Here is a 13,992-nt window from a genome sequence, read left to right on the forward strand (position 1 = left end):
TCCATCCTGATGTTCTTTGCAAAGTCCTCCCGTTCCTGAGATTGTGCTAGACAGGGAGCCAGGGACTAGATTCCTGTCCTTGGCCAGATCCTATCAGTGGGTAATACACCTTATCCTTGGCATAATGCCCTTACTTTATTAAAAATCGAAACAACAATAACAGCAAAAACCACTCTGGCAAAGAGGCATTGCTCAAAGGAGCTATTAGCATGATGGGCAGACTTCTGGGCAGAGGCCCCATCTGCTGCCTCTCGGGAGCCCACCCGAACAACCACTCCCTCCAACACCTGCAGCACAAAGGAAGCAGGTGCCTTTGCTGAGGGCCATGTGCACGCTTGCTTGCTCTCCTTTCTTGTGTCATTTCCAAAGATAATGATTTCCAGCCATTTTGCTGTGATTTGCCAGAAGCATCAGCCACATTTCTGAATTACTCTTTGAATACTTTCTAATAGGGGTTGCACAAATATTCTCTGATATATTTTGCCTCACTGCAGTAAAAGCTCTCACCTACATGTTCAAACTTAAGCCCAGAGTGAGGAGATACATGTGCCCCAGGTCAAGGTCAGCACTGGCAGGCAGGTGGCCTCTGAGAGGCTGCATGGGGCAAGTGGTGAGGATTGTGGCATTAATTTGAGACCAAGGTTTTATTGTTTCATCATCATTATGAAAAGTGGCTGACTAGTTGAAAAGGTAGCTGTCAGGCTGTCCAAGGTGCTAAGCTGATCAAGAAGCCCGTCAGAATGGGCGTGGTAGACCCCACTGCTGACACTGAGTAAGAACGTTGGAATCCTCCCAGCTGTCCCCCTAGATGTAGTTAGTGCCAGCCGTGTTCCACAGAGATACTCAGGGCAATGGAGGGCCTTGCCCCAAGATCACCTTCCAGTCAGGCCAGAGTTGGGAATCCTGCCCAGATGGTCAGCACCAAAGCCTGAGCTCTGTCCTTGGCTCCTTCCTCTTTGGAGGCAATGGCAGTAGATGGTGCCTCCCTCCCTCCCCTCACCAGCTCTGCATTTCTCCTTTACCTTTCCACCTGGGTGTCCCCATACCACCAGGTCGGTACCCCTGAGCTTGGTGTGCTCTCCAGCAGGCAGCCTGTTTGTGGCTGACTTTCTGTGCACATCTCTCTAGCTGCCTGCCACCACCACAGTGCTCTGATATCCACCAAAGTGACAAGCCTCAGAACATGATGGCTTCAGCCCTCATCAAAAGTCCCGCCAGTTCTGTGGTTGGATTTAGAGCCAGGTTACAACTAGGGCACCCAGGCCAATGGGTCTCTCCTTGCATAATGCCAGCTCTTGAAGCCTTCTGACATAATACAGCAGTGTCTCCAGGCAGGTAGTGAGCTCAGGTGTGGAGACTCCTCTTTAGGAAAACCCCTTGCAGTGTTCCAGGTTAACAGTCACAAGCTGCCATCACTTCCTGGTCTGGAGGAGCAACGAGAAGGGGAAAGTTTAGGGCTGTGCCTGGGACCCTGTGGATAGAAAGATGCAGGTGCTGGGCAGTACTCTGCCATGGTTTGGGTTATAATCCTCGGCTCTTGGAGTCAGATGGATCTGAGTTGGAATCCTGGCGATAGGATGTTACTCTGGGTGACCCTAGTCGAGTCACTCAGTTTCTTGGTACCTCAGTTTTGCCACTGTAGGTAGGGGATACTTACCAGCATGGCCATCCCAGGGCTTCTGGGGCAGGGGCGGTTGTACATTGGGAAGTTATTGTCTGTTCACCTGGGCAGCAGGCTCTGCAGTTGTGGGTCTGTGTCCTGTGCAGCTCTGCAAACAACTTGAGAAAGAAATGGTCTCCTTTGAGGTACTCTGTCTGCCTAAGCAAAGGAGAACCAAAATAAAGCCCCAAACAGAGAGGACCGAGTCTGAGAGACAGACTTGGTGTGAGGCTTGCTAGCTCTGTGACATTGGGCAGATGGCCTGTGCGTCCAGAGCTCCATCCTGTTGTCTGCAACATGAAGCAAATCACGGCCTTCCCTGGGCTGGGTGTAAATTAAATAAGACGAATACATACGAAACACCTAGCATAGGGCTTGGCACATGATAAGTGTTCCTTACATTTTATTTTTTTACTCTTTTCGGTTTTATGGGCACAGTTGGCCACGATTTTGTTACAGTTGGAGGTGGGTAATGTAGTATGATGTTTATTCGACCAGAGATTATTTGAATACCCCCAGATAATCAGATAGATGAAATTCCAGTGGCTGCGGCGGCAGCCGGGGTGTGTTCTGACCCTGAGGTTGCTGCCTGCCGGGCTTTTCTCTCCCTTCTGTGTCCAGCAGGAAGAGAGTCTGGGGCTGGGGACTGTTTCCAAACCCAATTGAAAAGTCAAAGTTATCAGTTCCTTTTGGGTTATCAGGCAATGAACTTAAATTGGCATTTTTAGTGACACTTAGGGAATATTCTGACTTTTTTATTTGAAGAGAGCTCTAGTTTGCTTCAATCTACCTTTGAGGTAGGGGGATAAGAAGAGCTGGATGGAAAACAAGAGGCTCTCTTGCCATACATGTAGATCACTTGCAGAGGCAGAGAGATACATGGTTAATAAGCATCTGAAAAACGTTCAATCTCAAGGATAATTTGGACCTGCAAATTAAAATGTCGATGCGGTGGCATTTTGCCCATTACAAGCAAAGATTAAAAATCGATCTTCGCCAATATTGGCAAGGGTGCAGAGAGAGGGGCGCCTGCTGCGCCACTTGCGGAACACGCCTCTGCGGAAACGTGAGTGGGAACCTGGGACTCTGCATCTGAGCCTTACGTTCCACGCCCTCAAGTCAGTGAGTCCACGTCTAGAAACAGACCCAAGGAGTCAGTCATGAGCACGGACAGAGCATTCAGCACGAAGATGTTTGTCATGACTTTTTTTATAGTAGTAATTTTTTTTAATGGGAAAGAGCTGAGAGTCTAAAAAATAGGGGAATTGTTTTGTAGATTATGATACATCCATATGGTAGAATATGTTGAAATTAATTTTTAATGATGTGAAAAGTGTTCACAGTGTATTAAGAGAATAAAACATGACTTCAAATTATGTGTGCATATAAAAAATGGTGCATAATGATTTATACATATGTAATGATTTAAACTATGTTCAAATACACATGGCTTAGGGAAAAGACTATATAATTAAGAGATTAACATTGGAGTGTATGATTTGAGTGCTTTTATTTTCTTTCATGCTTTTTTCTAGTTTCCAACTTTTTACAATAAGCTATCTACTTAAATTATCAGAGGAGAACAGCAAATGTGATTTATAATAAAAGATTTCTGCTGCAAAAGCACGGTCCTCTGTGTTCACCCAGAAGTAACTCTCACTCCTGCATAGCTCGGCTGGACACATAGTGCCTTGGGCCAAGAGCTGTGGATTTACTGGCACTATAGTGCTTCTTTCGCAAGCTGTCGTGACTACCAAGATCTCTTCTTTGCATTTAATGTTGTATTTTCACCCCTTTAACAGCAGTTCCTCCTGTTTCTTGTTTGTTAAAGAGAATAGCCACAAATGCCAATTAAATCTTGTTTTGCTGAATAATTCTGGCCATAGCACAGTCTCTGAGATAATCCAAGATGACTACTTCCATCCATTGGCTGATGAATTCTCAGTCTTCTTTCAGCTGGAGTCAGAATTTAGGGGGCCTAACGTGAAAAAACCCCTCTTCCTCCCTTGCTTCCTTCATTTCATGCATGTAATGCACCTTTACTGAGTACTTACTATTTGCCTGATTTTGTGCTAAGAGGTGGGGTTTCAAACGTTAGTAAGACACAGCCCCTGCCTAGGGAGTGTCATGGTCTGGAGTGCAGACAGGCTACAAAGTTCATTAGAGCTTTCAGACATGTGGGCTGCATGCCTTCTACAGACCAGGTGCCGTGCTTGGACCTGGAGACACAGGCGGACATGGGTGTAGTGCACAGCTGGTGAGCAGTGAGGACGCAGAGGTACATATTGGCTTGCGGTATCAGGGAAGGCTCTTAATTCGCTCATTCATTTATTCACCTCATTATTTACTGAATCACTGCAGCATGCCAGGCATTCTTCTAGGCCCTAGGAAAACTGGTAAACAAGACCAGGAGGATCTCTGCCCTCAGGGAGTTAAATTCCAGTAGAATTGGTAGATAATTAACAAATGCAAAGATAAATCTTTAAGCTCATGAGAACTGCTCTGACAGAAGTAAATTGGATGCTGCAGGAGAGAATGAGGCAAGGGGTGAGAGAGAATGCCGCCATAGCCCAGGAGACTGGGGAGGCCTTTCTTAAGCTGCCACCTCAAGAGTGGAAAGGATCTAGCTGTGCCAAGGGTCTGGAGAAGAACATTCCAGGCATAGGGGGCAGAGAGTGCAAAGGATGAGGCAGGGAGAGTCTGGTATATTCCAGAAACTGTCAGAGGTCAAAAGGGCCAGATAAGCAATGCAGCGGGTGGGGAGGCTTCGTGGAGGACGTGATCTTGAGCAGAGGCCTGCAGGAGGATGAGCAGCAGCTCCAGGGACAAGCAGGCCCGCACACGGGAAGCTGGGTGTGGCCTCACGGGGGCTGGCAGCTGGTGGTGAGCGAGTCCACCTGGCTGGTGAGGGATGTGCGCATGGGGAGCTGGCAGGCAGAGCTCAGAGCATGAGCAGGGAGTGCTCAGGGGCTTTTGGGGTCTCCAGGGTGATTGTCCCTTAGGGTTTAAATCCCAATCCGATCCGGCCCACTGTCTGCCTTCCCCTGTTACAGAATTGAAATTTTCATCTGAGGTAGCACCTGTCTTCTCAGAGGCTTGAATCTCTGACTGTGTCTCCAGTTCCAAATTATGTGTTGAACCAGCTCTGAAGTCAGGGCCACCTTGGGAGTCTATTATTTCATTTTCCTGGAATGAATCTCTTATGCGTTACTAACGATAATGATTCATTATGCTGTCTCATGCTGGCATGTGCTGATTCCCCAACAGCAGGCAGGAGAAATTGCCCTACTGATCAATTCTCTGCTGTGTCTTTTTCCCTTCTCTTAGAATGGCGATTCAAGTGGACAAGTTCAACGTTGAGAGTTTCCCAGAATCCCCTGGGGAGAAGGGGCAATTTGCAAATCCAAAGCAGCTGGAAGAAGAGAGGCAGGAGGCACGAGGCCTGGAGATCAGCAGCAAACTGGACATCCACTGGGGGATCATATCCTTTCCACGGCGCCCACCTTGGACCTTGGTGGACCCCTGCCCAGGGCTTCTGGCTGCTGAGAAGGACCCAAGAGGTGTTTAGCTATTGAATTTTAACCACAGATAGCTCAGAAATTCCATGGCGAGATATGGACCAAAGGGTTGGCCTTTTCTTAACCTCTTCACGCTTCAAAGGCCCCACTTAATGAAGTATTGATTGGGTGTGAAGAAAGGTCTTCGTGGAGCTGGTGGTGCACTTGTCTTGGGGTCACATGTTTCTTGCCAATGTTGATATTTGTGTTAGTGACAGGTTCTAATGGCTACCTATCAGGGCTGGGCTTGAGGAGTTCACAGACTGACAGCTGAAAACACGGGTGCAATTGTCTGAGAAACTGGAATCGGATTGTACAGCTTACCGAGGCATGAAGATGCCATTTTGGAGACTGAGAGAGTTTTCAGGACAGTGCCGTAAGAGAGTGTTTCATAAAATAATTGAGCCTACGCTTAACCTCACATGTGTCTGGCTTACAGTAGGCACTCAACCGACTGAGCGAACACTCTGGAGAAACCCCTGCTTCACCTATTTGTGTGTTCAGCAGTCTTCACAGAGCACCTACTTTTGGGTCAAGCACCTACTTTGTGAGGCACTTAAGAGGCTGAGATGCAAAGACAAGGTCTCAGTGCAGTGGCCTAGACTAGTGGAGGAAGTGGGTGTGTCATCTGGGAGTTAAGTGCACTGCAAGGGAGCAAGGACAGCGCCTGGGGCCCAGTGCTGTAGGTTCAGATTAAGAAGTTGCTGGGTGGGGGCAATCAAGGAAGGCTCCACAGAGTGGGTGGCATTTGCTTGGCTGTTAGGGGTGGATAGGAGTTTATCAAAGGCACGAGAGTGGGAAAGGCCCCAAAGGTGCTAAGGCATGAGAGCAGGGCTCACTCAGAGACCATTTCTATGCAGAAGCCACACCGGTGTGCATGTCTGTTAATTATCTTAGCTATGCATGGATTCAGTGGCTATGGGGATGGTCAAATTGTGTGGTATGGTTTCAGATTGTTCCAGATAGCCTCTTGGATTCTGAAAACATCCCCTGTCTACACATGGCATAGGTTCCTACACCTGAGGCAGGTTCCTTCGTTCAAGACAAAGTGAATGTGGGCCTGGTAGACCCAGGAATTTGTGACAAAATAAGAACTTTACATGTAGATAGAAGGTTTTTTAATGAACAGACACTAAAAATAGAGCGCTTGGGACTGGCAGAGGGCACAGCAGCAGCCTGTTGAGGAGTTACAGGTGTTGACTTTGGTGGAGAGAGAAGTAAAAAGGTAGGGATGGTGGGAGGTGTCCTCTCATGGTCCCAGGGACCCCTCTACAGCCAGGGTCAGTCAGTCCTTGCTGATGGAAGGAGCAGAGTGATGAGCGAGGGCGCCAGGCAGATGCCCTTCCCACTGTGGCTAGCACGTGCCTGGCACATCTCACATGATGCTTCCATGTCTCTCAGATCAGCACTGTCCTTCCTGTAGAGGAAACAGAATCTTAGTGAGGGCCAGCTAGGAAGGGTTGGAGTCAGGGACCGACCAGGCAGGTTTGCCAGCAAAACACTCACCCAAGTCCCAGGCCACGCAAATAGCACCCAGACTGTCAGGCTGAGGGAGCACAGGGCCCTTAGCTCTCCCCCCTGGTATCTGTGTTGTGATGCTGGAGCCGGGCCATAGCTTGGGTCTCTCTGATAGGCCAAGGATTGGAGAGGCTTATAACGTCCTGCGGTGGAAGCCTTCATGTGAGGCAGGAGATGCCCCTCACCCAGGATCTTGAAGCTTTAGCTTTATAGGGGAGCCCTTTGCAGAGCAAGGCAGGCCTGGATGGGTCTGATTCAGCCTCAGCTCAACCTCAGTAGCACCCAGTGGGTGCCTGGGGTCCCTAGTAGGAAGGCATTCATTCTTGTTGAATGATCTCACTCTGAGCTTGCATAAAAGCAGGAAGCCCAGAATGGTTGGGATTGCGATCCCTGCATCCCCATGCTCCACAGGGATTGGGCCCTGTCCCTCCTCAGGCTTCGTTAGTGCTGGGTGCGCAGGTGTATCCTGCTAGCAGCCACTTCCCAGGCACTATCCTAGGATATCGCCCATTTCACCAACCCAGCTCCAGGGCAGTTTCATTGTCCTGTCTTGCAGATGGAAATTGTGACTCAAGTTCACAGGTAGAGAGTAGAGGAGCTGGCACCTGAACCCTGTGAGCTTGCCTCCAAGCCTGTATGCCTTTCCCTGTGTATGCTGCTTTCTAATGGCATTGCAGTGACCAACAGAACCCCTATGTCCTTTGAAAACTAACACTACAGAAAATGTCTTTGCATTTAACTTCCCTGTTTTCTGTATTTGCTTAATAATTCATGCAACAAATATTTATTGGATGCTTACCATGTGCCAGGCACATCTGTCCCAATAATTTACTGATTAGAAGTTTATGAGAGATTGTTCCTACAGGAAAATTTAGTTAGAGAGAGTTATCATTAAGGGCATCCTTATCTGTGTCTCTCATACACACACACACTTTCTCTCTGTCTCTCTTTCTCTCTCTCATCTGGTAATGACATCTGGCATGGGTTGAATCATAGACTTTTGCTATTGTAAACCTGAATTCAAACAGATGGAAAGACCAAAGATTGAATTGGCTAATAATTTCATTATGCATTTTAATAATATGTTCTAAATATTTAGACTTTATACAAAAATTTGAGCTTAATTTGACACCCAATCATAGTTATAGCTGTTGCCCATATGTAGCTCATAAGGCTGAGGAGATGTGTTTTAAAGGAAATCGGGGCTCTTGCTATAGATACATGTGCACATGTGTGCGTAGTATCCGCAATAGCAAGGTAAGCCACTGGGCCACCGCGAGCTCTGGCGCCACTCTCCCATGAACGATGTGTGTCATGCAGATTTGGTTGTTCTTACGTGCTGGGCTCTGGAGGGTTGGGCACTTGCAGTGCAGCGTGGAAGGGCCGAGACAGGAGCTTCCACAAGTTAAGGGCTGGTAGGGGTGGGCAGTGTTTCTGAGCACAATCCAGAGCCCAGAAGGCAGCAAGGACCTGAGACATTCCGTGTGTCTGGTGGCAGTGTGAGACAGGAGAGGGCAGTGGGGTCTGTAGGAGCCCCTTGTGCCGTGCTGGCATGTTGAGTCTTTCTCTTCAGGGCAGTGGGGACTCAGAAGGCAGTGTTGGGCCAGATGGGTGTCTTAGAAAGCCACTCTGGCCACAGCGTGACAAGTGGATTACAAAGAAGCCAGAGCTCCTGGGGAAGTTGGTCAGGTGAGGAGCCACTGTGTGAGCAGTTCTAGGCCAGGGATCACGAGGGACTGAACAGGGGTTGGCCTGGGAAAGAAGTGAAAGATGGGCATGTGTCCCTGTAATTCACTGCAGGGGACACTCATCACCGAGTGCCTGCAGAGTTCAGGTTTGGGGTTGAGCCTCTGAGCTTCTGTCCTCCCTCCCCCCACTCCCTTTCTTCTGGTGAAGACAAAGGGCTAAACTCAGTGGCCCCCATTTCTGTGCCACCCCAGTCTATGTGAGCACTTCCAGGGCCCTCCTCCTGAGAGTATGGCCTCCCTGCAGGCCTGGGGGGCTGTTGTGGGCTCTGAGGATCCCCAGCTGTGCTGACCAGCTCCTTGCTGGGTCAGGCCTGTCTCCTCTGAGCCTCATGCCTGCTCCGTGACAGAGGCAGCAGGGTTTATCACTCGGGGCATGGGACCGGAGAGCTTACAGTGGGGACGCTTAGGATCGCATCCCTGGGGGTAGGCCAAGTGCACCCCAAGCCTCCTGGCAGCAGGTGTGGTGATCCCAAGGCTGTGCATCCACAGGCTGCCTGGAGTGGCCATGAGGGCTCCATCCTCGCAAGGGACAGGGTGACTTCATGTGGCCCGGGGCAGTTAGCCCCCCAAGTGGTGGTGAGCTCTGGGGACCTTAATGGTGTTTTCAACCCTGGAATTCACTAATTCTGGGGTAGAATTTACACTCCTTGGCACTGGGCCTAACCAGATGAGCTAATGTATTAGATACCACTGTTTTAAAGAAACCTCTGTTCTTAAATCCTCTTAATCATTTTTATTATCATTATGACTTCTTGTTTGGCTACTGTGTGTTAGCTACTGAGACTGTTGTCCTCACTAGACCCCACAAAGTCTGCAATCACATTTCCCATGAGGGGCTGGGCAGCACACCCAGCCACCGGGAGCCTAGACTGGGCAGTCGGATGTAGGCAGGTTCCTGCCATTCCCCCACCAGTCCCCTCCCTGTGCGACTTTGGTCGTGGCCTTCTTCTCGCTTTGCTTCTCTGTTCTTACCGTGAAGCAGGGACAGTGATGGTGGCCACCTCCCAGGTGCTGGGGAGAAGCATGTGCACAGCCCATGCCGTGTGTGCAGCCACAGGCTTTGCCCTGCCCCTGTGTGCCCGCGAGGCCTGCATCCTCTCTGCCCCATCTCGCTGTTGAGCGCACATGTCCTGGCTTCATTCTTATTCTGCCCCAGGATCAGAATCCTCACAAATGACTCCTCATGCTCCGTCTGTTAAGCTCTTTCTCCTACATTGCGAAGTCTTGATCACCCACATTAGCATGGTGATTTTTAAAGGGAAATTTTCACCCAGAGCTCACTTTCTTGATGAGAACATGCTTGTTGGTAACGTCTGTGCAGTTTCCCTGGGGGCGGAGGTGTCTCTGCCTGGCACAGGCAGCATCTGGCCCCAGAGAGCTGGGCTTATTTGATATACATTGATGCTTTTTGGATAAAACATACCCTTACTTTCAGCTCCTCAGTGTATTCTCTCCTTTTAACCTTCTTCTTACCCTCTAGCTACCAATATTGGACAATTTTTACTGAACTTGGAAAACCTTAATATAGCCAACTCTTTGTGAACTCTGTTAATAGCAGATAATAGCCTTTAGCACATGATCCAGAAATCTTCTATATTTGACTTTGGTTTAGGACTAAAGATGCTGCATTTTGGGGGTCCAGAGCCCTGGGGTCAGAAGGCTGGCCCTGCTGCTTCCAGCATCCAGACACAGAGGCTGTGCGACCTAAAGTGCCTGTGTCCTCCTCTGTCCAGCTAAGGGGAGGAAACCTGCTACTGGGTGATGCTATTAGGGTTAGTTCTAAGAGTCCTTCTGTCCTTTTGATCACCTTCCAGGTGCCAAACAGTATCCTAGCATTTTACTTACCCCAAACCTGCAAAGCAGGTTGTACCTACACTTTTAAAAAATAGGCCAATTTTGTAGTTCAATAACTCACCTGAGAATTACACAGCTAGCAGGATAGCCAGAGTCTCAAAATTTGTATTATTTTCCCTTTGACTACATTAACCGAGGTCACATCCACAAGGTGCAGTCATAGCTCCTTGGAAAGTATCAGCAAATGTGAGCTCCCCCTTCCCATTTCCTGCTGGAGACCTCACACTGCTCTGGCACCTGAGCTCGGCTGGGCTCCTCACTCTGCCTGTATGATGGGCCTTGCTCATCCACTTCTCAGGAGTCCTTCCTCCCATCTCACCGTGGCTGCAGTGACCCTTCCTATGGGCTCCTGCAACACCCCGTGCTTCATTCTTGTTTGTTATGGTCTTTAAGAAGTACAGAAAATTAATTTTTTTCTGAAGTTTGTCTGCTTTGCCAGATTGTGCTATCTGAGGTTAGGAGGAATCCCATTCACTCAACAGCTAGCTATTGAGGACTGCTGTGTGCTGCAGATTGTGCTGAGCACCTACAGACACCATGGTGCACAAACTCAGTCGAAAACCCTGCCCTGAGAGGATGTGTTCTCTTTTCCTGGCCCCATACCGATTCTGATCCCCATCACAAAGGTATTAGAACTATTTGTTGAATGAATAGCTTCCATGACAATGATGCAGCTTAGTTGTGCTGTGCTCAGTGCTGTGATGAATATATGGAAGGAGTTTGCTAGCAAGATTAGTCTGAATTGAAACTCACTCCTTTGCCAGAGGCAGCTCTGCACAGACCATCTGTGGCTAGAACAGGGGAGAGATAAGCTCTAAGCAAGCTTGGGGGTCATCTTACTGTCTGATTTTCCTTGTTTTGAGTATTTCAGGGATGGACATAAGGCCTGGTGACCTACCAGCATCCAACCAGGATGGATTTAAGGAGGAAGAGCTGGGTGCACAGCTCAGCTGATCCCCACCACCACCTGGACCATCTGGGCAGTCTTTTCCAGGTGGTCTGGTAACCATCCTCCTCCCACGTTAGGTCCAGAGAAGTGTTTTTAACCAGTTTGGCTTCTTGGAGACTGAGACAGAGACTTGAGGAGCCCAACAGCAAACTGGGCTCTAGACACCTAGGAATCTATGACTCAGAGTGGGAGGCAGAGGTCAAATACACTTAGATGACTTGGCAAGTAAAGGATGTGGACAGGGTACTGTGGCCTCAGAGTGCAGGGTGGGGTCAGCATCCTCAAGGAGCAGAGGAGCCCAAGGGCAGGTCGAGTGTCAGGCTGTGCAGTGGTGTTTGTGCTTGGCCTCACAGACGTCACCCTATAAAACCCGAAGAGGCTCGGCAGTGGCTGAGACGTTTGTCAGCACTTTTTATTTGGGATTTCACTAGTATCACCCTGTAAGGATTTTAGGCATGATGCCCTCAATGTGGGTGATCATGATCAGGACACCACACCTGCAGTATAGCTCACCTGGGCTTTGTTCTCAATTTTCAAGACTGCTTTCCTTTCACTAAGGAGAAGTTGCCTTCAACTGACCTCGCCTCCCTTTTAAGACAGGTGGGAGCCATACTGCTTGCTCCGGCCTGCTTAGGCACATCCTCCAGCCTCCTTTATCGGCTTCTCCTTTATCCTCAAAGATGCTTCTCAGTGGAGCTCTGTCTTCTTATCTGAAAAAAAAAAAAAAAACCAAATCTCTTTAAACAAGACTCTTAAAACACAGTATACTATGTTTTTGTAATAGTCATGTTTGGAGAAATAGTTTTATCTAAATAAATTTTAATACAAATGGTTCCTGTCATCAGTACAGCTGATTACTTGATCTTCTTAAGTAAAATGCAGGGTTGCATTTTGTATCTGCCTTAAGGGAACTTGGCGTTTATAGCTGTCTGTAATAATGTGGCTCAGAGGCCTTTAATCTCTCCTAGCAGGGAAGCTTTGCCAGCCCCAATACAAATGTTGCACCTGGCCAGCGAGGCTGTCATGTTGCCCTGGCTATTTGGCCTCTGGTAGGTGAAGTGTGGGGGGTCGGGTGGGTGTTTAGGGGGAGAGGCTGTCTCCCCCAACTCCAGATCTGGTGGCCATGTACACCTTGAAATTACTTTGAAAAGAATCAGGGTTTGATGCAGTGAGAGCACGGATTTTGGATTTGGCTGTCTCATGAGAGTGGGGAAGGGTGTGTCCCCAGCATGCACAGCACTGTTTCAAATCTGTGTGTGTGCTCACATGTGAACAAGCACACGGACTGACCTGCATTGCATTTGTGTGATCAGTGCATGTTGGGCATGTACACATTCTGTGTATTTTTAGTGTGACAATTGTGAACATTTGTATCCTATACAATGGAATGATAAACTCACAAAGCTGAAGTAGCAGCTAACACCCATATGGCACTCACTTGATGCCAGGTACCATTCTGAGCAATTTATATAGGCTTATTCACGTTATTTTTACAACTGTCGGAAGTAGTTTTTATCTGTGCTCCACAGATGAGAAAACTGAGGCTATATGAGATTAACTCACTCACTCAGGGTCACTCAGCTAGTAAGGGGCAGAACTAGGATCACACAGAGCTGTCTGCCCTCAGTATTGTACTCTTAGCTCTATATAGGAATAGCACAAGAGCCTCTGGCTTCTGCCATGGTCTTCAAGCTATTCCTACTTTTCAGAGGAGACCTATAGAGGTGGCAGCATTCCTTGGTCACATTGCTGATTGGTACCAACCTCTCCATGCAGAGCTCCGTCCATCTGACCTGATTTCCAATGTGGGACTCTGGAATGTTCTCACCCATGCAAGACTTGCAGCAATGAGCCAATTACAGACCTCTCCCCTTGGCAGCACATCCTGCTGCATGGCGTGTTCTGTCCAGTTGGGTCTTTGACACCAGGGAGCTTAGCCGAGATGTTGGTGCACTTACCGAGATGAGAACAACAATAGCATCAGCATTCTGAAAGTTGGCGATGCAAATTAGAAAACAAAGTCATGGGAAAGAGGCTCATTAATCATTTAAAGCAGTCTTTCCATTAGTGTAATTTCTATTTATGACAATTTGCTAATTTATTTGATCTGAAGTGGGGCTGGGCTAAGTCTCTGCACCTGTACTTACTCACTGCAGAGCTGGCACGTTGGGTGCAGACAGCCTATCTTCTGGGATGGGTTGCAGGAGATGCCCCAAGGGAAGACATGCCCCATCTGAGAGCACCCTCTTCACAAAGCCAGTTTAAAGCTTCTCTCCTAATGAATTCCCAGCTTTTGCTCAGTAGACCTTGGATAATAACCAGATGTTCAGAGCATAGTGTTTATTTCTCCTTTGAGAAATGAGGCTAACACACCTCAGGTCTACAGGGTCAGAGGAGAACCTTGCAGGGCTCCACTGGGCCTCGTGTTCCCCAAGGACAGAGTTGATTGAGTGGCCATTTTTTCTAAAATATCAAACTGAGTCATGGTAAACCTTAGTCACATAAATATATAGACAGGATCTCAAAAGCTGCCCAGTGGTTTCAACCAGTCTTGTTTGTTAACCTGCGTTTTCTTTGCATCCGGCTATATTTTTCAAAGATTTAGAAGTGAATGTTCATGGTTCCCAAGATATATAGATTAACTGAGACAGTGTGAGTGAAAATGTTTGTAAACAAAAAGACTCTGTACAAATATTGATTCATTAA

General features: G+C 48.2%; 1 protein-coding gene across 2 annotated transcripts in view; it reads left to right on the top strand.

Moving 5' to 3' along the window:
- The window catches only part of TRAPPC9 (trafficking protein particle complex subunit 9), a 609,198-nt gene that overhangs the window by 451,876 nt on the left and 143,330 nt on the right, over nt 1–13,992 (top strand). For both annotated transcript variants that reach the window (XM_076004998.1, XM_076004999.1), the window contains one exon: nt 4,988–5,140. In XM_076004998.1, the coding sequence (XP_075861113.1) occupies nt 4,988–5,140 (153 nt within the window). The remainder of the gene's footprint in view (nt 1–4,987; nt 5,141–13,992) is intronic.

The sequence above is a fragment of the Microcebus murinus genome, chromosome 7, assembly GCF_040939455.1.
Source record: "Microcebus murinus isolate Inina chromosome 7, M.murinus_Inina_mat1.0, whole genome shotgun sequence".
Classification (NCBI taxonomy): domain Eukaryota; kingdom Metazoa; phylum Chordata; class Mammalia; order Primates; family Cheirogaleidae; genus Microcebus; species Microcebus murinus.